This window comes from Xenopus laevis, chromosome 8S (genome assembly GCF_017654675.1).
Source record: "Xenopus laevis strain J_2021 chromosome 8S, Xenopus_laevis_v10.1, whole genome shotgun sequence".
NCBI classification, from domain to species: domain Eukaryota; kingdom Metazoa; phylum Chordata; class Amphibia; order Anura; family Pipidae; genus Xenopus; species Xenopus laevis.
Genome location: NC_054386.1, coordinates 30,667,478 through 30,692,807, shown reverse-complemented (window position 1 = coordinate 30,692,807; position 25,330 = coordinate 30,667,478). Strand labels below are relative to the sequence as shown.

At 41.2% G+C, this 25,330-nt stretch overlaps 1 protein-coding gene across 7 annotated transcripts in view; it reads left to right on the top strand.

The window, feature by feature from the left end:
• Positions 1-25,330, top strand: part of garnl3.S (GTPase activating Rap/RanGAP domain-like 3 S homeolog) — a 107,136-nt gene that overhangs the window by 50,766 nt on the left and 31,040 nt on the right. For all 7 annotated transcript variants that reach the window (XM_018232598.2, XM_018232597.2, XM_041575356.1 and 4 more), the window contains one exon: positions 24,249-24,323. In XM_018232598.2, the coding sequence (XP_018088087.1) occupies positions 24,249-24,323 (75 nt within the window). The remainder of the gene's footprint in view (positions 1-24,248; positions 24,324-25,330) is intronic.

Here is a 25,330-nt window from a genome sequence, read left to right as displayed (position 1 = left end):
GAATCCGAATCCTGCTGAAAATGGCCGAATCCTGGCCGAATCCCGAACCGAATCCTGGATTCGGTGCATCCCTACTGGCAAGCAACCAAGCACAGGGATTGGATCCTTTAAGTAACTGACCAGTTTCAGGGTAGGTGCAACAAGCGGATCTTTTGCAAAGTATTTCAAGAAAATATCATTTGGTAGTATAGAAACAGCTGAACCTGTATCAAGCATCAGGTTAATGGAGTGTCCCTTGTCAGCAGAAGCAGTACTGACACTGACAGTGTATATAAACGTGTCTGGAATAAATGTACCAGCTTTATCCACACTTAATACTGTAACATTTGTAGTAGTGACTTCATGAACATCTTTAGCAGAACGACGGCAGATCTTGGCAAAATGTCCTACTTTTGTGCATTTGCGGCACCGTTTAGCTTTTGCAGGACATGTAACATGATTTGCAGTGTGGTGTGTTGAACCACAGCGAAAGCAGTAATTTCTATTTGTATTTGCTGTATGGTTTTGCAGTGTAGGTGAATCCCTCTCCTAAGCACTGTATTTTGCCTGTGACTGTACATTATTAGGCCACAGTGATGAATTCACAATCTGTACATTCCCAGCAGTTCACTGACTGAGAGTTTTAGCCTCTGCCACTGCTGTTTCAATTTGGGTAGCAACTGTAATAGCCTTTGCAAGGGTTAAATCCTGCTATAGGAGCAGTCTCTCTCTAATGCGAGGTGAGTTTGTTTTTTCCACTATTTGGTCTCTTAGCATTTCATCTGTTAGATTCCCAAAGTCACAGGTAACAACCAGCTCTCTCAAAGCTGCTACAAATTGTTCTGTGGATTCGCTATTACGTTGTCCAAGTTGGCAGAATTTATATCTTTCAGCAACCACATTTACTCTTGGCACGAAAAAGTTCTTTATAGCAGTAAGAGCAGTTTCATAAGTGTCATCAGGTAATGGTAATGTATAGAATATACGCTGTCCCTCTGCTCCCAGGCAGTGAATAAGTAAAGCACGCTTTCTAGCAGCAAAAATCTCCCCTTGGTCAGCAGCAATAATGTAATTTTCAAACATACGGATCCAAGCAGTAAAAGGTATGGTAGGCTCACCAGGGTTTGGAAGAAAAGGTGCAGGCTGCTGCAGAGGTAGAAGATCCATCTCGTCATCAATCTGTTATGTTTTAGGTAACCGAGGATGAGTAGAGTATAACAGTGCTTTATTAGCAGCCATTACACAGAAGTAACTTTCACTTTCACTTTTAAGCTGTCAGGAAGTATGCACAGTATAAGTCTGGGCACAGTGACATCTACAGGCCATTTGTATAAACACCACAGATACGTAGCTCATAGTACAAGTTGATCCAGGGACTAGTCTGATTTTTTGGAGTCAGGAAGGCATTTTTCCCCCTCTGAGGCAAATTGGAGAGGCTTCAAATGGGGTTTTTTTTGCCTTCCGCTGGATCAACTAGCAGTTAGGCAGATTAAAGAACTAAAAGGTTGAACTGTAGTGGTCAGTTGTAGGTTGATATAGTTTGTAGGTGAATATGTGGTACCTTGCAGGGATTAGTTGAGGTGTTAATTTATGGTGTCCTACAGGGGTCATTACATAGGCTCATATATATCACTCCACTGCAAAAAGTCTCTAATCTGATATATGGTGCCTTGCAGTGGTCTGAGTGAAGGTCGTTACGGGTAATGGGGTCTTAAAAAGACATTGAATGTATTGCATGTCATTGTATAAATGGTGCTTTGGCCAGTGTGTTGGTTAATTAATGGTAGCCCTTACTGCTGTAGCAAGTTTACAAGAATGCTCTCTGGTCCATTTTTGTAGGCTGATATTGGAGTAATTTACAGCATGGTTCAGTTTTTAAGATGACTGATCTATTATTTACTGCAGGGATCAATTTTTAAGACGGTATATGGTGCCCTAGCTGGAATCAGTTTTTCAAGACTAGTATTCGGGTTCATTCACTGCAGGTGTCCATTTTTAGGACTAATCTCGCTGCCCTGCAGGGGTCAGGTTGCAGGATGACATATGTACAGTACCCTGCAGAGGCCAGATTTCAGCTACTTATGATAGTTCTAGATTTCAGTGCCTGCCTGAAGGCCTGGCAGCTGGTTAAACATCTGATGAAATATATCCAGCCATCCAGTTCAGCCTTATCATCTGAAGGTATAGCCCCATGTGGCCTCCCTCTGTCCTCGCCATAGATAAGACAGCTGAGATTACTGCACTAGCTTTGCCCTGCACGAATGTCAGCTTCCTGATTATTTAGATAGGACAATGCTCTTCAAAACTCACTGGTCTGCTGAGCTCATAGACACTCTCCTCGCATGCTGATCATATCCAGATGACCGTTATATTTTTGCCTCAAATGATCATATTATTGCCAGGGGCCCAGCAACATCATTAAATGCCTGAGTGAGCCATCTACTGCCCCTTTATTCCCTCTGCTCCTGAGCTTTTAATTCATTTACTCCTTTTCAATGATTCTTATTGGCCTCATAATAAGAAGGCATCTCCTCTGCATATTTAGAAAACAATATATTAGTTATCTAGAAACCTAGGACCTACCCTGTATAATATTAACAACTTAGTATATTTAAATCATAGGACACCAATTTAGCTTTCACTTGGAACCCCTTCATATGCATTTTGTTGCGTATTTCACATAGCACTGCTGTGAAAGCAGTGAGGCAGGCGGAGACGTCTTTGTTTTCAGTTTGAAAGCTATGGTGGTCCGATGCCTAGTGTGTCACAAACCTAAAATAGCCATACACAGGCTGATCCCTTACAGTTTTCAACTGATCAGCCCATCGAATGGCCACCTTTCCATTGACAACCCTCTTTCTTGCATTCTCTTGTTACTAGGAGCTCTGTTGGATTAGAGTTTTTGGTTGTGTTTGGCTTCCATGGAAGAGGAGGTGCTCCCAAATAGTCAAATTTCTCATTAAAATAAAAATAAAATAACCACCTCCTTGTCTCTTGCAGACCATCATGGAAGCCATTATGATGTGTGACCCAAAAGATAGACCTTAATCTGAAACACAGAATGCAGAATATGCTGTGTTGTAGGCAAATGGACATATAGTATGGTCTAGAACAGTAATCCCCAACCAGTGGCTCACCAACCCTATGGATACTGTGCCCAGTGGCCTCAATGCTTATTTTTGAACTTGGAGGCAAGTTTTGGTTGCATAAAAAACAGGTGTACTGCCAAACAGAGCCTCATGTAGGCTGCTTTTTCAGGCCTCACAGGTAAAAAAGGTTTGGGATCCCTGGTCTAGAAGATGGTAGACTTGTAGACATACAGGGGTTTTTAAGGCTCCCCAGTTCCATCTCCTCCCAATGCAGCCACAGACATAGGACTTTCCATCAAGAACATACAGTATATGTGTGTGTGTGTCTGTGCCGCCTCTTTCTGCTGCTTCCATTTGTATTCCAGCCTCACGGAATGATGTGATTATCTCTAGTCTTTCTCCTTACTTTTAAGAGCAGACATTAGCATTATAAATATGTTGATAGAACTTTTCTCCTTCACCAGCGTACAGGAGAAATTATTTAATTGATTTTAAAAGGGCCTTTCAAAGATAACATTTTATCACTCTGAGTGCATCGTAACTTAATTAAATCAGCCATGTTCCATCTTTTTTCTGGTGCTCATTAATTTCATGGAACCGTCTGGGTCAGCACTTCTGTATACACCATGAATTTTGATTCCAAATGCTGTTACAATGGTTTTATTGATTTACATTGGCCCACAACATTCTTGAGCTCTGATCTTAACAATAGGAAAATCAGCGGTTCGGAGTGTTCCCAGCTAGTAATTAGCGGGAACTCATATCCTCCAAGAGGTCTCATTAACAAGACAACACGGCATGAACTACAAGATGTCTATGACAACATTTAACAAAATTCAATGCAATAGTAATAGTTTTGGAACAAAACAAAATGAACCATAATTGGATAGATAACACAAGAGTTGCAGGGTAGAGTTTTGTCTGGCCCACCATGATCCAATGTGCCTCTAGCTTCTTAGTACTATATTGTACTAATCTACCATAAGCGTTTGAGGCCTTGTAACTGCCATTTTAGCCTTACATTCAATATAAGGCCATTGCATCTAGTCATCTCTTTTACTTACTGGACTTGGTAGTCATGGGTGTAGATAAAACAGGCAACAACGGGGCCTCTCCATCAATCATCAGTGCATTCTTGACAATTCCATGCCTTTTACTTTGTGGAGCATTTTGGGGAACATTTTTCCTGTTTCAGCAGAATAATGTCCCGGGCACAAAACAAGGTCCATACAGAATAGTTTTGGCTGAGATGGTAGCGGAAGAAGTTGACCGGCCTTCACTTTGCTCTAAGCGTAACCCAACTGAACCCCTTTGGGATGAGTTAGAATGCAAAACTGTCCAGAATCAGTGTCCAATCTCTTACGTATGATTGGAGGTAAATACCACCACCAACAATGTTCCAACAGAAGAGTAGGGGCTCTTAAGGGGCAAAGAGGGGATCAACGTTGATATGAGATGTTGGACAGGCAGATGTCCACCTACTCTTGTCCTGATAGATAATATGAATGGGGCTACTGCTAATTGTGGCAGTCATTACTATTGTCATACCCCAAAATGCAGCCGGGAACAGAGATGTGAAGTTTCTTTCTTACTCTTCACAAGAGGCTGGTCAAGCTCCATTGTGATATTGAGGTAAAGGAGCATTGGAGAGAGCTGCACTAGAGGTTGTGGGCACCCGGGGACGTGGTTCCATGTGGGGTGGACATGCCCCAAACTGACTCGTTATTGGACTGACATTTTCTCCTTTATCTCTAAAGTTTTGGTTCTAGCCTAGCAGTGCTTGGGTACACAGGTGGTGACGTGAACTCAGTTGGCTGTCGGACTTTACTCCAGCTGCTAATGTTCTATGCTAGGAAAATGATTGTTCTTCGGTGTAATAAGAAGGAAGCACCCAAGCTGGAGGACTGGAAGGATCTTGTTAACAAAGCCCTTCCTTACTATAAAGCGGTATATATGTCTAGAGGATGCACTGACAAATTTATCGCTATATGGATGATATGGGTTTTGAATTCTGACACTAATAGCCCGCATGTGTTTTAATAGCTGATATATGCTAGCACCACTAGAATCTAGACATGTCTAATGCTCAATCCCTCCTCACCCCACACCTTACTTAGCTTTCTCTCTCTTCTCCTTCCTTTCTTCTTTCCTTTATTGTATTTATTGTTTATGAATGATTTTTTCTATTCTTTTTTGGAACACTATGTGTTCTATTTTCTTTTGTGTGACGAAAACCAATAAAAACACTTTAAAAAAAAAAAAAAAGGAGCATTGGAGGATGATCAGGATCTCAGACCTCTGTCTGCGTTGCGTCCATTCAAGCAGAACAGCAATCTTTGTGTTTTTCCCTTTTTCCGTTCCCACAAGACAACTCAGGGAAGCTTTCATCTTCAGTCACAGCGAGGTCTATATTGTGAACGGTTAAAGGCAGCCGGGGTTGCTACGGCACAGCTGTATGGTTCTTCAACATCAACCTGAGATATGGGAAGCCTGAATTTTCCTAGCCTTGTTTGCTGGTAATTTTCACTTCCCACTTAAAATTCAGGGGGTTTTTTTTCTAAAAGAGCTTTAAAAATAGCAATATGTGATAAAAAGGAGAGGAAATGAACAATAACTGTAAAACAAACCCCCTCCTGTAACAGTTTTGCCTTTGTGTTGAAATATTAGTAATGTATGCCATGCAAAGGAAACAGGAAATTGCTCGCCTCTTTTTACCCAGTTTTTTTTTTTATGAAGGCTTTATTCAATCAGCAGATTCAGCCTTGCCTAAGTCTCCACTGTTTTTTGTCAATGGGTGATGTATGGAAAAGAAACTCAACCCCTGAGTTATTGGGGCAGAATACCTTTTCTTATATTTGTCTATTATTTGTGAAGCTTTATTGATTCAGCAGAGTCAGCCTTGCCTAAGACTCAATTGTTCCTTGTCTATAGCTTATCAATGTTGATAAATGCAAGGTTATGCACTTTGGCAAAAATAATATAAATGCAAGTTATACACTAAATGGCAGTGTGTTGGGAGTTTCCTTAAATGAGAAGGATCTAGGGGTCTTTGTAGATAACACGTTGTCTAATTCTGGGCAGTGTCATTCTGTGGCTACTAAAGCAAATAAAGTTCTGTCTTGCATAAAAAAGGGCATTAACTCAAGGGATGAAAACATAATTATGCCTCTTTATAGGTCCCTGGTAAGGCCTCATCTGGAGTATGCAGTTCAGTTTTGGACTCCAGTCCTTAAGAGGGATATAAATGAGCTGGAGAGAGTGCAGAGACGTGCAACTAAATTGGTTAGAGGGATGGAAGACTTAAATTATGAGGGGAGACTGTCAAGGTTGGGGTTGTTTTCTCTGGAAAAAAGGCGCTTGCGAGGGGACATGATTAGACATAATATCAAAGGCTATTGTGATACTAAGCTCTATAGTTAGTATAGGTATGGGTATATAGAATTTAATTAAAAGTAGGGAGGGGTGTGTGTGTATGGATGCTGGGTTTTCATTTGGAGGGGTTGAACTTGATGGACTTTGTCTTTTTTCAACCCAATTTAACTATTTAACTATGTAACTATAGCTGATGTATGGAAAATAAACTCAACCCCTGAGATATTTGGGCAGTATACCTTCTCTTATATTTGTCTATAATTTATGAAGGCTTTATTGATTCAGCAGATTCAGCCTTGCCTAAGCCTCCATTTTTCCTTGTCTATGGATGATCTATGGAAAATAAATTCAACTCCTGATTTATTGAGGTTACCTTCTCCTTTATTTGTCTAATGGACATAATAAGAGACTATAGTTCTCCTTCCTTCTATATGGCTAGCTCAGTTTGCACTTTCAGCCTTGCCTATAAGTCCTTTGTTTGTTTTTGTCTCAGCATCTCTAATATCCTTCCATAGACTTCCTGTCTAACCAATGAGATGTGGCCTGATGTTATTAATGGCGTGGGTATAAAAAAAGTGGGCAGAGGATTTTGGTTGTATTTGGGGTCTGTGAAAGAAGCGGTGCATGATGAACTAAGTAAAACATTAGCCCTACAGTTACTTTAAAAGGGACCATTAATTTCTCCTTCTCTGCCATCACACAATGGCACCAGCCCCCCCTTAAGCTTTGAGAAAATTGATGATTATCAGCTGATTTTATCAAAGGCTAGGAGAGACTAAGCTTTTCCAAACCAAGACCAATAACTTTCCCCCAAAAAACAGGTTGGAATTATTACGTATTATATATTAAGTACATGAGATTGGCACTGTATTTATTCCGCCATGTGTTCAGGAAGTAACTGTACCTGGAATTGGCACTATATTTATCCTGCCGTGTGTGCTGGGGCATTATACATGAAACTGGCTCTGTAATTTATCTGCCGTTTGTTCTGGGTGATTGTACATGGATATGTCACTGTATTTATCCTGCTGTGTGTTTTGGGGGTAATTGTAAATAGATTTGGCACTGTATTTATCCTGCTGTGTGTTCTGGGGTATTATACATGGAATTGGCGCTGTATTTATCCTGCTGTGTGTTCTGGTTAGAATATTAAAGGCTATTGTGATACTAAACTCTATAGTTAATATAGGTATGGGTATATAGAATTTTAATTAAAAGTAGGGAGGGGTGTGTGTATGGATGCTGGGTTTTCATTTGGAGGGGTTGAACTTGATGGACTTTGTCTTTTTTCAACCCAATTTAACTATGTAACTAACTATGTAACTATGGGCGAAAATTTGCGCAGTTTCGCTTTGCCGAAAAATTCGCGAAATTAGCGAAACGGCGTAAAATTTGAGAAACGGCTTCTCGTTTTTGACGCCGGCGCCCGTTTTTTTGACGCCTGTGCCCATTTTTGACGCCGGTGAATTTTTGACGCGAATTTTCACGGGCGTTTCGCGAATTTATTCGCTGGCGGCGAATCGCGCAAGTTCAACGCGAATTCGCGCCTGGCGAATAAATTCGCCCATCACTAGTTCTGGGGTATTATACATGGAACTGGCACTGTATTAACCCTGTAATGTGTTCTGGGGTATGTGGATCTGATTGATGTAGTGGATCAGTTTACTTGGATATTTAATTTCACTGTGGAGAAAACACACATTTTATGTACTTCACACCCCTGGGCACTTTAGGCAGTTTGTTACATATTATCCGTCATGTAATTCAGGTTTTTTCAACCCTACTTTCTACATCTGTGCTTCTCTTCCATGCTCTCTCAGCAGGGCCAGGAAAAGAAAGTGTTTTCCCGTAGCTTAAACGTATATGATAGCTGGCCAAGCCAGTTACATCTCTGCATCCTAAAGTCTGGGCATAACTCACACTCTGTAATATTTCCTGCATTACAAAAAAAAAAAATGCATTAATGACTTCCTCTTCCCTCTGTGCACGGAGCCTAGATACACTTTTCTCTGTATAATACACTATATTCTGTGAGTTTATATATCCCAGCAGTGTGGCTTTCACCTTGTCCACACATGCAAATGCTCATGACTCTTCTGATGCCCATGGGACCCAATGAGATTTTGGAGAAAACATAGGGAACTGTTCCTGCTGAATTGTGCTTAGTACAGAGGAATACCTATGCTGCCATAGTTGTATGGGATCTTTCTGTGCAGGCTATGAGCAAATTTAGGGGACTGTTACTACTTAATTGTGCTTATTACACGGGGAATACACATTGCACAAACAAACAGGTTTTGGATGGAGTTCCCCTTTAATCCTGAGAATTCTACGAAGGAAGACAGAGCACAAAGTCAGCATATTAAGAGCAGTTAAGCAGAAAGCTTCCTCCATACTGACCCACAAATGTCCAAATCAATCATCCGTGTGACTGGCAGGCAGCAAAATAAAAATGTTGACAGCTTTTAAAATATGCAAAGTTATTCCCCCCCCATAGGGGACATAAATATTCATCATGACATTTCTAGATTGTTTTGCATTTTGTAAACGGGTTTGGCCGCTCAACCTGAGTCTTGTTTGGTTTAATGCTGTGTTATTAGTAATTATGAGGAAAAGGGAAGCAGATGAAGAGACATCATCACCCCCAACAGTCGATAAGGATTAGAGTTCTCAGGAATTTGTCATATAAAATTGCCAATTCCCTTATGAGATAGAAAGTATGGCACTTCTGGTGATCCATCGAATAATCTCATGCGGACTAAGCAATGGCAGTAACAGTTTATGAGGGGGAGGGGCAAGAAGTCTGTGGCACAAGCATTGGGTGGGACTAAAACACTCTGATGGTAGCTTACAGGGGATGGGACAGGAAGTCTAATTAAAGCAGTTGATGGAATTAGAAAACTGAGGGCATTTGCTAGGGAAGTGGGACTGGGAGGGATTTAATGGGTGGGACTAGAACACTGATGGAAGCTTACAATGGGAGGGGCTAGGAAATCTGCTTATCAAGCAGTGTGTGCGACTACAACACTCTACATGGGAATGACAGGGATCTTTTAAAATTGGTGTGTTTTAGTTCATTGCGGCCCACAGAAGAATACATTTGTATACATACATATGATACATAACAATAATGTATAAATAACCCAGCACACACACACAAAATAATGCATTTATTTGTATAAAATAAGGGAGGAAATGTAATCACAGATGACTTGTCAATCCATTGCTGCACTTCTCCCAAGAGCCTGGTGCAAATGCTATTAAACTTCTGTAGGTTTCTATCACTTCCACTTCAATTTAATTATTTATGGATTTATTTTCCCAGCGGTTACTGTGCCCTTTTGTGGCTGCAGATCCTCTCTGAACTCTCTCGCATTAATTACCTTCCTCGCCCCCTTCTTCCTCCGAGTTTCTTAATTATAGCAGGAGATGTTGTTTAACTCATTTCTACTGGAACTTTGTTTATGGTTATTTATTTGACAGATGCATTAAAATAGTATCAGGTTAATGCACTGAGTGCACTGCCATCGTTTTATGGGATCTCTCTGTAGAGGCTATGAGAAAATTTAGGGGGCTGTTCCTGCTAAATTGTGCTTAGTACAGGGGAAAACCTATGCTCCCATAGTTTTATGGTATCTCTCTATATAGGCTATGAGCAAACTTAGGGGGCTGTTACTGCTGAATTGTGCTTAATACAGGGGAATACCTATGCTGGCTGATTCCTTAGAGTACTTAATAGTAGGTGGCCATTGTATGGTTACTCATACAGTATCTGTCTGGTTGGCCTACAGGCGAATGTCTCATCTGGCAGATGGTCGGGCAGCAAGGATAATTGGCCAAAGAGGAAATAGGCTTATGTATCTTTTAGTAGGTTAAACCTAGGGAGTTGTCCCTGATATTGAATGAGAGTTTTATTACGGCCTTTTTATCCAGCCACACCTAGGGTTGCCATATGGCAGGCAGGGAGTGTTTGTTCTTTATTATAGCTTTATGTAATATACACTGCTTTCCCTTTAAGAGATAGCTCAGTTGTTCCCAAATTGTGTCCCCCCCAGGGACTTTTTACGGTGATGTTTAGGATTAGTGCATATTTACTGCATTGGATAGCACTGGAGTAGTTTGTGCCACCAATCCATCCCAGACTGCCCTGTAACAACACGGCAAAAGCCTCCTGGTCTGTCCAAATGCAATTCACTTTCCTTTCCAATATGCCTTGTCCATTTGAAGGTCACCCAATAATCTGGACCAGTGCTATGGTACAGAGGGACAAAATTTTACTGGCCTATGTGGTGGAGGACCGATAATAGAAGTCAGTGTTGGCCACTCCCCTTTTAAACCACACCCACTGTAAACCACACCCATGTTACCACAAGAACTTTTAAGATCATTTCCACATTAACGGTGATAGCACACCAAAAAAACAAATGGTTGGTGCTCACTGCAGGGAAATCCCTCATCACTCATATGTGAACAATTGAAGTCATGTTAAAACATAACCTTAAATCCATATGCCTCATCCTCCCCTATGGATAATAAACAATCCCCCAACACATGATTAAACACCTTAGGGGCCCTTAACAACAATTTCCAAATGCTAACAACCCCCCAAAACAAACCCCTTACAGACCTACATCCCACAGGTAGTGTAGGGTAAGCAGAGAATGGCACACATAAGCAGCACTGGGCAAGCAGAGAATGGCACACAAGCAGCACTGGGCAAGCAGAGAATGGCACACACAAGCAGCACTGGGCAAGCAGAGAATGGCACACACAAGCAGAACTGGTCAAGCAGAGAATGGCACATACAAGCAGCACTGGGCAAGCAGAGAATGGCACATACAAGCAGCACTGGGCAAGCAGAGAATGGCACATACAAGCAGCACTGGGCAAGCAGAGAATGGCACACACTGGGAGGGAAGGCAGAACAGAGCAGGAGACAGGGAAAGCTATCATTCTAATATGTACTACATACAGTGACACAGTGCTGGTGCCCCATTAGCATTTTGAACAGGTGAACAATGTGGGTAGTTTCAGTCTGGGTCTCAGGTAGAACAGTACAGGGCTTTAGGATATAAACAATAGAGGTGTCACAAGTGTGAACAATACAAGGGGATCATAGGTGTGAACAATACAGAGGATTAGTCTGAGGTTTAAACAATGCAGGGGCCAGTTAATCTCTGTAGTGATACCTTTTAAAGTTTACATATGGTAAACAGACACAGCATGTGGGGGGCCACATAAGGGGGGGGGGTCACCGGCTGCATGCGGCTTGCGGGCCACCAGTTGGACAGCCCTGATCTGGACTAATGAGGGGTCTTTTTCCTTTAATTACATGAGATGACTATCCTTCATGTAATCTGTGCTCATTTCATATTGGTCTCTTTTAAAAAAAAATTGCCCCTCTCGGGCCATAGGCACTGGGTCACCTGTTGGGCACTTCTGTGTCACTCTAACCTTATTGACTTTGCCACCCAATAACCTAATGGAATAATCTCAAAATCCCTCTCTCTTACTGCAGGAGAATACCAATGCTGGCATACTCATATCTGTAGATGCTATGACAAAACATAGGGAGTAGTCCCTGCTATAAAGTGATTTTTACAGTCCTGTTTGTCAGGCCACACCTATTGCTGCCATATGGCCAACAGATAAAATGGATAATTAATGCCAGTTACTGGAAAGTAACTAGTAAACTAGAGAGGGATAAGATACCAGCAGAAAAATATCTTAAAACCCTGCAAGAAATATGTAAGTTTTAATGCTACTGTACCCTAAACCTTAATTGCTGACTTGTGCTTAGTACAGGGTGTTTCCTATACTGGCATATACAGGCTATCTTTTTGCCACTAAATAACTGTTTCCAAATCACCATATGTCAACTGTCCTTGTAAGAGAATCAGCACAGAACAAACAGGATTAACAAGTTCTCTGTGCAGAATAAAATGAGATAATAGCAAGAAGCTGCCATGCCCTGTAGGCATGACTTGCCCTTTAATGAGATATCCTTTATCTGGGTATATAGAAGATCTCAACTTGTTAGAATAATGGATCATAGTGGATCAAGAGCTTGTTGCTGAACTGGTCTCATTCAGATTGTAAACCAGTGCTGGAATGTAGACATGCCAATGGGGCAATGGTAGGATGTTGGGGCTTGCTAGGGGAGGGTATTTATTCTTTAGGGTTCCCCTGCAATACAAATTAGGATACAAGGGCATCCCTTGAAATAAGAAGAAAGTTTTGACAATTGCATGGAATTCTCTCCTCAAAGTGGAGGTAGATACAATGGATATTTTTAAGGAAGGGTTGTTCACATGTCCTAGTTCTTTCACTTGGATGAGTTGGGATGAAGATTGGTCCATTGTAAAACCGGTTCATCCAAAAAGTGTGAATAGCCCCAAAAAAGGTTAAAGATAGCATTGCTATACCTTAGGCATTGGGCTGCTGTACAAGCTTGGATGTACAAGATTTTTCTGCACACACATTTGCTGATATTTCGAAACCCTGAAATCTTCCCAAATATCCATTCTCTTTACCAAAGGACTCGTGCAAGGAGGATCCAGATGCTCCCTGCTTCTCCCAGCAAAAGGGAACGTTCTTCCCAAAGCCTTTCTGCTTAATGGTAGAGCAAATGCCTTGATTAAACAGATGGACATTTGTTACCAGCCATGGAAATTAATTTACATATAATCTGCTCATTAGGTGGAAACAGACTTCTTCTGGGAAAGGAACAGTAGGCTGGGAAGTGTCCAACCCAAGGTCACCAACCTTCAAGTAACAGGAAGGGAGGTCATTACATAGTTCTTTTTTTTTTACTTCATTTAACCCTATAGTCTTACATTTTCTTTTACCTTGGAGTCGGATATTGAATATTAATATTACGTAGGTTGGAGAACAATACCTGCCTGTGTGTGTGTGTGTGGTGTGTATATATATATATATATATATATATATATATATATATATATATATATAGATATAGATATAGATATATATATATAATCCTCCCAAGAAGCAGCCGCACTCACAGGATTTATCCAGAATATAAATGCTTTTATTTAGAAACTAACGACGTTAGTTTCTAAATAAAAGCATTTATATTCTGGATAAGTCCTGTGAGTGCGGCTGCTTCTTGGGAGGATTGTATGTTTTATACCGTGGCGTGCACCCAGGCAAGGTGAACCTACGTATCGTGAGTGCTGTGATTTTGGGGAAATATATATATATATATATATATGTGTGTGTGTGTGTGAAGAATGGCGGCACTCACAGGATTTTCAGGCAATAATAAAGAAAAACGTTTTATTTAACTCAACGTTTAGATCCATCACTGAGATCTTTCTCAGGAGTATACAAACACAAACAAGCAACCAGAGACCCCATCCACCCACAGATTATTAGACCAAAAATGCCAAAAGGGCGCCAAAACAGTTGCTAAGCAAAAAAGAACAGTCAGTCAAAAGTGAGGGGAGGGGACAAAAACAGTACAGATGGGGGGAGAACATGAAGTGTCAAACCAAGAGGTAGCAACAAGCCGATCTGGGGCTTAGGACAGTAAAGGGTTAAAAGGATAAGGGGATTCACCGTGCCAAATAAAGCTACAACCAATACCGTAGCCCCCATATCCAATAGGAGCCATAGTGTGCCTTCTTACCCAATCACGTGGCCGTATAGAAGTGGATGTGCACATCATAGCGCATCTGACTCACGTATGCCCCTCTGTTTCCCAGTGGCCGTTAGTTAGTAACCATAGATGTATAGCGGCATTGGAGGCGGAGGGCCACAAAGGCGCACCTCCCTGTTTCCGTCGGATCGTCAGGACAGGGCGCTGAGGAAGTCAGATACGCAGGACACGAGTGGCCACAGCTAGCGCAGCTCCCTGATCCAGCTGTCCCACTTTGTCATGTTTGCGTCAGGAACAGCAAATAGACGCTTATAGCACCGGTTAATATTACAAGCCAGCACGGTACATAGGACAGGTTAGCTGTCTCAGTTCTGGCCGAAAGTTAGATTCCAGTAACGGGAGAATAAGGGGCATACTTAGGTCAATACCCACATACTAGGCCAATGAGTATACAATATAAAACTCGCAACCTCCCCGGGGTAGGTATAGTAGCAATTGGCATGTGCGGCGAAGTAGGAGAAAGAACAAAGAGGGGTTATGAGGGAGGTTAAAACCAAAGGAGGTAGAAGGAAATGGAAGAAATAACATTGTAGCAGGTACCAACAAGCAATTTAATGTAACAATGTTGCACCAATACAAATTTCTATAGAGGCCATTCTTTTATAGTGAAAAAAACAAGCAAAAGCAAAGGATTATATTACAGGGCAAGTCAAATAAAGCAACCCAGAGGGAGAGTCTCATTTAAACCCCTTGGGGTCACAGTGTCCAGGCGATAAATCCATTTAGATTCTTTTCTCAGTAGGGCCAAGTCTATATTTCCCCCTCTGGCAGCGAGGGCTGGTGGTCTATAGCCATGCATCGGAATGTGGGTAATCCATGCCCCATTTGAAGAAAATAGAAGGATCACCGGCACACAGGAGTTTAGTTAAGCAGGGCAAGCCCTTGCAATTTTAATGAATGCAGTGCAACGTTTCGGGGCACGCCCCTTTATCAAGGGGCGTGCCCCAGGAGCGCGTCTTATTGATGAAATCATTCTGTACTAGAATGTCTTTTAAGTTCTGGTGTTTACCATGTCCAAACATAGGGCATGGAGCCTGATGTAGGGATAAAGAGGCATCCATGGCGATTATTCGCCAATTCCACCGTACACATTTCTTTAAATCCTTAGAGGAGTGAGAGTATTTGGTGGTAAAGATCATGCTGGTCGAGACCTGATTGTTCTTGGGTTTTCCTTTTAAGAGGTCTGCTTGGGAGTGGGCAAGGGCCCGCTCTAACTGTTGTAGAAGTAATTCCTCCTTGTAGCCCCTCTCAATGAATCTATCAAAACCCTCTTGTAGTTGGATATGTGCCTTCTCTAGGTCACTGTTATTGCATATAGTTTTTAAATATTGCGAGTAGGGGATGGCTCTGATGGTGGATGGCGGATGTTCACTAGCAGCATGGAGAATAGTGTTCCGGTCAGTCGGTTTTCTATATAGCCTGGTACCCAGACCACCCTCTGTCTTAAAGATTTGTAAGTCCAGGAATTCAATACAATGATAGTCGTGATTCAAAGTAAGTCTTATTAGAGAATCCAGATTGTTTAAAGTGTCAAAAAATGTGGTAAGTGACATAGTATCCACACTCCATATCAGCAGCAAATCATCAATGTAGCGCTGGTAGAGTAAAAGCTCATCTGCCACCTTCCCTGTGATGTGCTCTTGTTCATACTGGAACATAAACAAGTTGGCATAGGAGGGCACCAGGGCACAAGAAAAAGTAGAAAATGTTTTCAAATCGAAAGTAGTTCCGGGTCAGCTCTAGTAAATCAATGAGAAAAGCTGTCAGGACAGTCTTATCAGATCTGGTTTTGAGTGCTATTTTGTATGTTAGTATCCCCTGATCATGGGGTATGATTGTATATAGGATTTTTACGCCCATGGTGGCCAGGATATATTGCTCAGGTAGATTACTCAAGTTCTGCAACATTTGGATCACGTGTGGCATCTCGTGTAAATGACCGCATGGAAGTTACCAATGGCTGAAGGAAAGAATGCCACAGGCTGGAATAGTGAGCCCACTGCTGAAATGATAGGTCTGCCAGGTGGTGCAGAGGCCAGAAAATGGAAGGTGTTTAAGTCTATCCAGCCAGCAGAGAGAGCAGTGTCCAATTTGTTATCAAGTTCCCTCTAAAAGGTTCCAGTTGGGTCGCCTGGTAAAGTCCGGTAACTAGAGACATCCGAGAGTTGGCTAAGTAGTTCCTGTCTATAATAGTTATAGCTTAAAAGAACTAAGCCCCCACCCTTATCAGCGGGGCGAATTACTAGGTCATAATCTTGTCTTAATGTCTTAATCGCTTGTCTTTCATCTGGGGACAGATTGTGATGGGGTTTTGTCAAAGGGTCTGTTCCATTTCTTTGGAGACTATGTTACTGAAGGTGCGGATGGCTGCTGGTGTGTTCGGTGGGTCAAATTTACTGACAGGTCTGAACCGTGGAGTGATCGTACTTGGGCTGTGTCTGAAGTGCTCCCGTATTTTTAGTTTTTGTTGAAATCAATGTATATCTCCCAGTATCTCTATGGGTTCGGGTGTTTTACTAGGGATAAATGACAATCCCCTATGCAGTAGTGAGGCTTCGCCTGGGGTAAGGGTGTGTTGGCTCAGATTAAATATTACATATGTTTCGCCCTCTGGGGTTTTCGTCTTGTGTTTATACCTTCCCCTTCTGGTGTGGCTTCTTTTCCTAATGGCCTGTCTAGGCTGGACTGTGTTCTGACCCCTAAAAAAAGTGTCCTTTTCAGTCTGTGTCTGGGGGCTGGAGTCAGAGTCAGTGGATTGATCTGAGCTATCAACTGTTTTTAGAGTCCTAGGTTTGTGCTTACATCTAATATTGGGGAAACGGTCAGATTTCATGCCCATCAACTATCCATACACCCGTTTGTGTTTATAGTCATCTGAAACCTTCCGAATCTTTGTCTGTTTAAAGTTAGTCAGGTCACGTTTATGTCTTTCTATGATCTTCGTAAGTTTTTTGAGCCAATCACAGGTGCTGTCAGTTTTTAAAGTCTCTAGATAGCCAGTCACGAGTTTAGTTATGTCTTCGCGTATTGTCACTAGGTCATAGCCCATTTGCTCTACCACCAATAAAATTAGGTCAAGGGAGCAGTGGTTAAGTATGCCGCACCACTTGCTGCAAAAATCCGGATTACTACGGCCAATAGTGGGGATGTTGTTAATTCTAAAACCCATTGGTATCAGCTGCTGTCTATGATAGTTCGAGAGGAAAACACCATGCAGTTGCAAATCCACTTCCTTTCTCTTTAAATCCAATAGTTCATGGTTGATAGGAGCTTTACTTACAGTCTCTTTAAATGCTGTGGCATATATAAGCTCACCTTTAGTAGACCTCCTAAACTGAAGACTGCTCAAGGCCTCAAAGGGTTTGATAAGTCTAAATGTTCACAGTTGCCCAAGGGTTTAACATTAAAATTGAATAACCTGAAAGGAGTAGGTCAGGCATACAGAGGATGCCGCTGTTTATTCTGCCCAGACGTGTGCTATCTAAAGGTGGCAGCTCGAGTCCATGCTATGCAATTCAGGGAATAAGAAGGAGCCTCAGGTTGTGCTAGATATACATCAGGCAAGGCCACCACCAATGATGCCCTAAATAAAAGGTTGTACACCCCAGTACCACTTTAGTTGTGTCTGAAGAAATGGTTGTAATGCAGAAAATATCAAGTCTCTAAAATATAAATAATTAGGCTTATATTGATAGTGGGGTGGACGGAGTTGTGACTCTGGGCCCATCATTAAGACCTGGGAGTCCTAGGCTCACAGGAGTTCTAGCCCTGCAGATTACAATTACTAAATGCCTTATAAACCCAACAGCCTGCTATCTGATGCACACATAATATGGTCCATCCATCTATTCAGGTCTCTGTACCCTCAGGAAGAGTTGGGCCCCACCTTTTTTTTAAGGTGGCCATACACAGGTCGATAAAAGCTGCCGACAGACCAAGTCGGCAGCTTATTGGCCCATGTATGGGGTCCTCCGACAGGCTTCCCCGATCGATATCTGGCCCTAGGGCCCATGATCAGATCAGCCAGATATTGCCCACCTCAAGGTGGACATATCGGGGAGAGATCCGCTCGTTTGGCGAAATCGCCGTGTATGGCCACCTTTACTTATCTTCCTCCCCTTTACTTTTGTTCGGGGGTATATTATACATTGAATTGGCACTGTATTTATCCTGCCATGTGTTTTGGGTATTACACAAGGAATTTGCACTTTATTTATCATGCTGTGCGTTCTTGGTTATTATACAATGGAATTGGCACTGTATTTATTCCACTGTGTGTTTTTGAGTATTATACAAAGGTATTGGCATTGTATTTATCCGTCGATTGTTCTCAGGTATTAAACATGGAATTGGTACTATATTTATTTTGCTGTGTGTTCAGTATTATACATGGAATGGACCCTGTATTTATCCTGCTGTGGGTTCTGGGGTATGTAACATGGAACTTGCACTGTATTTATCCTGCTGTGTGTTCTGGTGTCTTATACATGGAATTGGCACTGTATTTATCCTTCTGTGGGTTCTGGGGTATTACACATGAAATTGGCACTGTATTTATCCTTCTATGTGTTCTAGGAGCAGTATATATATATGTATGAAATAGCACATTATATATCTTCCCATGTGTACTGGGATGTAAGAAATTGCCACTGTATTTATATTGTGATATGTTACTGAGTGTTATATATATGAAGCTAGCACTTCATTTTTCCTGCAAGGCGTACAGGGAGGTATCTTAAATAAAGTTGCCACTGCATTTATCCTATTATGAAATTAACAATGGAATACTAAAGGAACTTGTTTAGAGTATTGTATTTTATCAGCCTGTCAAAAATATCCTGGATTACTATATAATTGTATATTGCTTTATGTAAACTAAAAAATAAAAAAAAATAAAACCAATGTTCATAAACTCCATATCCATGCATGCTCAATAGCTTTTGATGGGCTCTCTAGTTCTCTGATTAGCTTTAGTATGAACGTCCCTTGCTCAGAACACTCTTTGACATGCCAACGTTGAAAAGTGCTTTTGATTGCGAACATTCTGCTTGATAAAATATTAGACCAATGGAAGTCAAATGGAAATTTGATCCCAGAGAACACTTGCAAGATCCATTTTAAAGCTTTTAAAGATTGTTTAGGGAGATGCTGAAGTCTACTGGGAAACACTGCATCTATAGAAGCAGTGCAGGGGGGCATGGGCACAATGTACTTTATGGAAGAACATGTTGATTCAGTAGGCCATTTTTGCCTAACCATACTAGGGGTGTGCACTTTAGAATTGTGATTAACTACATATGGATTGGTAAGAAATGCAAGATTGAGCCTCCTCGTTAGGTATTTTGAAAACATAAATCGTGTTTAATTAGGCTTCTGGTGCAGTAAATAGCTAATGTCTTAAGTCTTGGATACAGAACTATATATATATATATATATATATATTCCCCCACAATCACAGCACTCACGTTTAAGGATCTCTTCTTGGCCTGGGTGCGTGTGTCCAATGTAAACTGTAGTCCTCCAAAGCAGAGACCGCACTCTCAGGGCTTATGAGAATATAAATTATTTTATTAGAAAAAACTAACGTTTCGGCTGCGTACCAGCCTTTATCAAAAGACTTTGATAAAGGCTGGTACGCAGCCGAAACGTTAGTTATATATATACTTTGTCTTGTTTCTTAAACCAAGAGGGAACTTCTTTAAATTGCTTCATAAAGCAGACAAAGAAACATTTTACTTGGAATTGCTTTGAATTTTTTCTTGAACTGGAGGTAAGCAGTTTGCTTTTTTTCACTCAGAACTGCTTTGACTTCTTGCCTAAACCTGAGGAAGCCATTTGTTTCTTTCTTTGAACTGTTTCAACTTGCTTTTAAAGGCAAGAAAGCAGTGTGATTTTTTACTTGGAACTGATTTGACTTATGGTATTCCTTAAACCCAGGGGAAGCAGATTCTGTTTTACTTTGAACTGCTTTAACTTGCTTCTTTAAACTGAGTAATATTTTACTTGGAATTGCTTTGACTTCTTTCTTAAACCTGAGGAAGCAGTTTATTTCTTTCTTTGAACTGTTCTAACTTGCTTCTTAAAGGTGATGAAGCAGTGTGATTTTTTTACTTGGAACTGCTTTGACTTATTTTTTAAACCCAGAGGAAGCAGTTTCTGTTTAACTTTAAATTATTTTCAACTCCTTTACCAATATTTTAGTGGGCAGTGCGTTGATTTCTTTCTTAAAATGGAGGTAAGCAGTTTGCTTCTTACTTGGAACTGCTTTAACTTCTTTCATAAACCTAAGGAGCAGTTTGCTTCTTCCCTTGAACTGTTGTAACTTAAAGCCGACAAAGCCATTTGATTTTTACTTAAAACCACTTTGACTTAAACCAAGGGGAACTTATTTAAATTACTTCATAAAGCTGAAAATATAATATTTTACTTGAAATTGTTTTGGTTTGTTTCTTAAACTGTGTGCTTTTTATTTGGAACTGCTTTTGTTTCCTAAACCATTTGCTAGATGCTAGATGGCTTTCTTTCAAGACTATCACAACACAGCAGTTTGCATCTAATGGACTTGAACAATGCTGATCAGGTCATCAAGGTCAAGCTTGACCCACCAAGAAACCAGGAGAAATCTTGGTTGGCCTGAAGGAAAGCTACGGAGGCATCACTTTCTGCCTGAGTCTCTCCCTGCTCACTTACAGTATAGCCCTGGGCTCAGATTACAGCAGAGAAGGGGCAAACTGAGCATGCTCATGCCCGGGGCAAGGAGTTTTAAGTTGAAGGCAGGAAGTCTGATACAGAAGCCCATGTGTACACAATAGAAGGAAAGAAATTGTCTTTCTTTTGACAGAGGACTTAGAGCAGCACTACTTTAAGGGTTTACTTGTATGTTTAGGTGGACCTTTCTGAATAGGCTTACTTAGTTTTAACCTTTGCTTCTCCTTTAATGAGCCTTACCACCCAGACTTGTTTGGGTGGTGTGCAGCATAGTGCTGTGAGTTTAGGCATCATGGTTTTGTTGTATAACAGTAGTCACAGTTGGGGGTTCAACAACCAGAGGTTGGGAAAAGTTTGGTAGCAGTGGACAGTAATGTGTGGCAGCAGTGGTTGGTGGGGATGGGTATTTCACAATGCAGTATGTATTTTCTAGCTCTGGAACTGCTACTTTCTCTTTGGCAAAAAATCAGCAGTCAAGTCTTGCTTTATGGCAGAGTCTCAAGACTCCTGGATTGGAGACACGTCTCAAAAGACACAAAGCAGGATGAGATCAGGATCTTTATTTGCAAAAAATGTCAGGAGACAACTGTGTTTATTCAGTTGTGGGTGTGGGAGGGATAAGAAGGCTAAGCTGATGTAGGACAAACACATAAACAGATGAAGTCTGAAAGGACAGAATATAACAGGACTCTATGAGCGCTTGTTTGAAAAATGAAATGGAATACTGTAAGCCGTTATTTGATGACAGTATTCCCTTTAAACAACAAATGGGCTTGACCTAATACTGCGGGTTGCAGACATCTGGCAGATCTGCTGATAGACCCTGTGCCTGAGGTCTAGGAATCCATTTTTGGCTGCCTTCCATGGCAGCAAAGTGTATTGATTTTAATTTTCACTGTTTAACAAGGATATATTTCTACACAGATGACCTTTATTACACACAAAAAAATACGAGTGCTGGCCCGTGTTTTGATTTTTTTTACTTTACTTTAATGATGTTCCGGATTTACTGTACTCTCCGCCGTACCTGGGAGCAGCAAAGCTGACTTTTATGAATTTGCAAGAGACTTCTTCTGTTGAATAGGGTGGCATGACCTTATTCTCTAGAAATGAATAAATGTGAACAGAAAAAAGGGCCAGTCTGCCCTTTTAAAGGGGAAGTAAAGCCTGAGGCTTTTAACATTTGTTCTGTAATGCTTGCTTTCTTTCCTTATTACATTCAGTGTGCCCCATATGTTTCAAAAAGAGTTGGGGCTGCCATACTGTAAGGGTGTTGTTGCCCAGATCATTCCTTTTCTGTTTTTGGGTGGGGTGCTTATATTTTTGCCTTGAATTTCCCTGCAGAAAGGTAATGACTGTGTTGGATATAGTATCTTTATAAGAATATATATCTGCAGTAACAACAGGATCTTGCTTTGTGCAGACATCAATAACCGACACAAATTGGCCCCTGTGTTAGGACGCAATGCATCTGTGCGCACAGAGATAAAGCACCCCCCCCTACTGTATAGAAGCAATTTGTTTCTCTGCACAGGCTCTGGCTGCTAATTATCCCTGTGATATGCAGGGAGAGCCTCTAGCTGTGGGTTAGACGATGCCAAGTGCGGGGAGGGTATTGGAGACTGTGATAATTCTCTAAGGTGAATTCACAGCATTCACACCATCCACCTTTCACTTAGCCCACTTTCTCCCCAGCCCTATCCCTGGTCACTTGATTTTTCTAGTGCCTCTCGGCACATCCCCATCTGCTCTGTCTGCCCCAAACGCTTATTTCTATCCTTATCATTTACAGTAGAGGGGTTCATTATCCCATATAATACAGGATTGATACTCAGAGTTCCCTGTATAGCTCAGCCTGCAGCCTTGTGTCTTTATATGGTCACATAACCCCTCAGTGACTTCTAATATCCTTATCATTTACAGTAGGGGGTACATTATTCCTTATAATACATGAGTAATACTCAGAGTTCCCTGTATAACTCAGCCTGTAGCCTTGTGCCTTTATGAGGTCACAGAACCCCTCAGTGACTTCTAATATCTTTTCATTTACAGTAGGGGGTACATTATCCCTTATAATACTTGATGATAGAAATTTATGTGCTGCTTCCTGAGTCAGATAAACTAGACCACCCAGACAATGAGGGGGGAATAATTAGGATGATTCATGGGATAAACCCCTGGCTGAATTTGCAGTCTGAGGCTCCATTCCAGCAGACAAGGAGACATGATACATTGCAGAGGTGTGCGGCAGTCCTGAGCCTTAGCAGGCTTCTCACTGTGCAGTTAGGAACTAATGTTGTTAGTCAGCACGCCTAATTGTGTTAGAGCTTTTGCCCGCACAGAACATAAGCCAGATGAGCCAACATCACCATTTCAAATGAGAATGGGCAAAAAAATAGTATACAGGAGTTAGAAATCAAACGCTTAAAGGGGAAGTCTGCCATAGTATCCTTTAGCCCAAATGATTCTATGCAATAATCCATTAGCAACCCCTGGGACTTGAAACAGTGGCAGTTATTTTATTGTATAATCACATAATCATATACTACACTGGGGGCCCTCGGTTTTCTTCTTTTGCTCCTGCTTGCTACAGCAGGTGGCACAGCAGCCCTATACAATGGGATTTTTAAATATCCTTTTTTGTCAGGAGCTGCCATTCCCCTTTGCTGTTTCCCTCACTAGTCTAGTAGTGACATCCATTAGCACAAAGCCTTACATCCCAGATCATTATAGATCAATAGCAGCAAATAGGGACACACATAGAATCACACTGCTACTCTCTTCCATTCAAAGTTCCCCTTTAGCACCGACACAGAGTGAGTTCTGTGCCTCCTTAGAGTTGTGCCAAATGGGTCACCCCACGTTTAATGACTCAACCCCTTGCAGATGCCGTTATTTCTCTCTTTTCCTTTCTCACGGAGGGAAACAGCATTCTCCACCATCTCTCTGGCTCTTATCTGGCAGCTGTGATTGGTAGGATTAGTTCCGAAGGAGCTTTGGCCGGGTTTCTAAAGCCCTTTTGTATCGCAGCACGTTATTAATGCGGTTTCTGAACCAATGCCAGATCTTGCCGCTTATGACTTTGGGTTTTTTCACTTCCCAATAAAAAAAAAAGTCTCCTGGCACCCTGACAAATCTACATTTAGATCTGTATTTCTGCACTGAATGAAATATGGCAAATAAATTGTGTTTCATGAGAATTTCTTGTTTGTTATTTTAAATGGCCATTCTGTATACAGATTTGGTAAACTTGTATTTAATCATATGGATGTCAGCTGCCATATTGTTGCCCATAGACAGTACAATTTGAGGATATAGCTTATTGTGTGCCCAGAACATTCCTTCTCTGTATATTTGTATTCGTACATATGGTTCTTATTCACTTAATAATCCTTCCCCTTTCCTCTGTTCTGTTTCAGCTCATATCTAGTGATGCAGATGGAGCCATACAGAGGGCTGGGAGATTTCGAGTGGAGAACGGCTCCTCAGATGATGTACAGTAATAACAATCATTTATTATATATAATATTTTGTATCACCCTAATAACTAATCTGGTTGTCAGGGTCTCTGACCCCAACAACTAACATAAAAAGTGACTAAGGGGTTCTGTGACCATATAAAGGCACAAGGCTGAGTTATACAGGGAACTCTTGAGTATCACTCATGTATTATAATGGATAATGTACCCCCCTACTGTAAATGATAAGGATATTATAAGTCACTGAGGGGCTCTGTGACTATATAAAGGCACAAGGCTGCAGGCTGAGTTATACAGGGAACTCTGGGTATCACTCATGTATTATAAGGGATAATGTACCCCCTACTGTAAATGATAAGGATATTATAAGTCACTGAGGGGTTCTGTGACCATATAAAGGCACAAGGCTGCAGGCTGAGTTATACAGGGAACTCTGAGTATCACTCATGTATATAAGGGATAATGTACCCCTACTGTAAATGATAAGGATATTATAAGTCACAGAAGGGTTCTGTGACCATATAAAGGCACAAGGCTGCAGGCTGATTTATACAGGGAACTGTGAGTATCACTCATGTATAATAAGGGATAATATACCCTCTACTGTATATTCTAAGGATATTTTCAGTATTCCCATGTTTTAATTCAATCTGATTTGACAAGTGACATTGCTTTAATTGCTCATAACCAGTGACATTACTTAGCACCATTGATATGAACACATTTTGCAAGGTTATTCATTGTTGTCTTGCTTTATAATAATGTATAATATATAATCAATTAATAATACAATATTTTTTAAACCCTCTGGCACCCAGCCACTGCCCAGAATTAAAGCATCATGTTTCCTCTTTTTCTGTTCTTAGCAAGTCTTTGCTTCTCTTTGATATTCCGTGGGCTTCCCCTATCAGCCGTAGAGCATTTTGTTTAATATGGGGCAGGAAGGATTAAAACACAACAGAGCCTGGGCCAGTGCAGCATGGGAAATCTTGCCGTGTGCAGCAAATGTTTAATTAGACGCC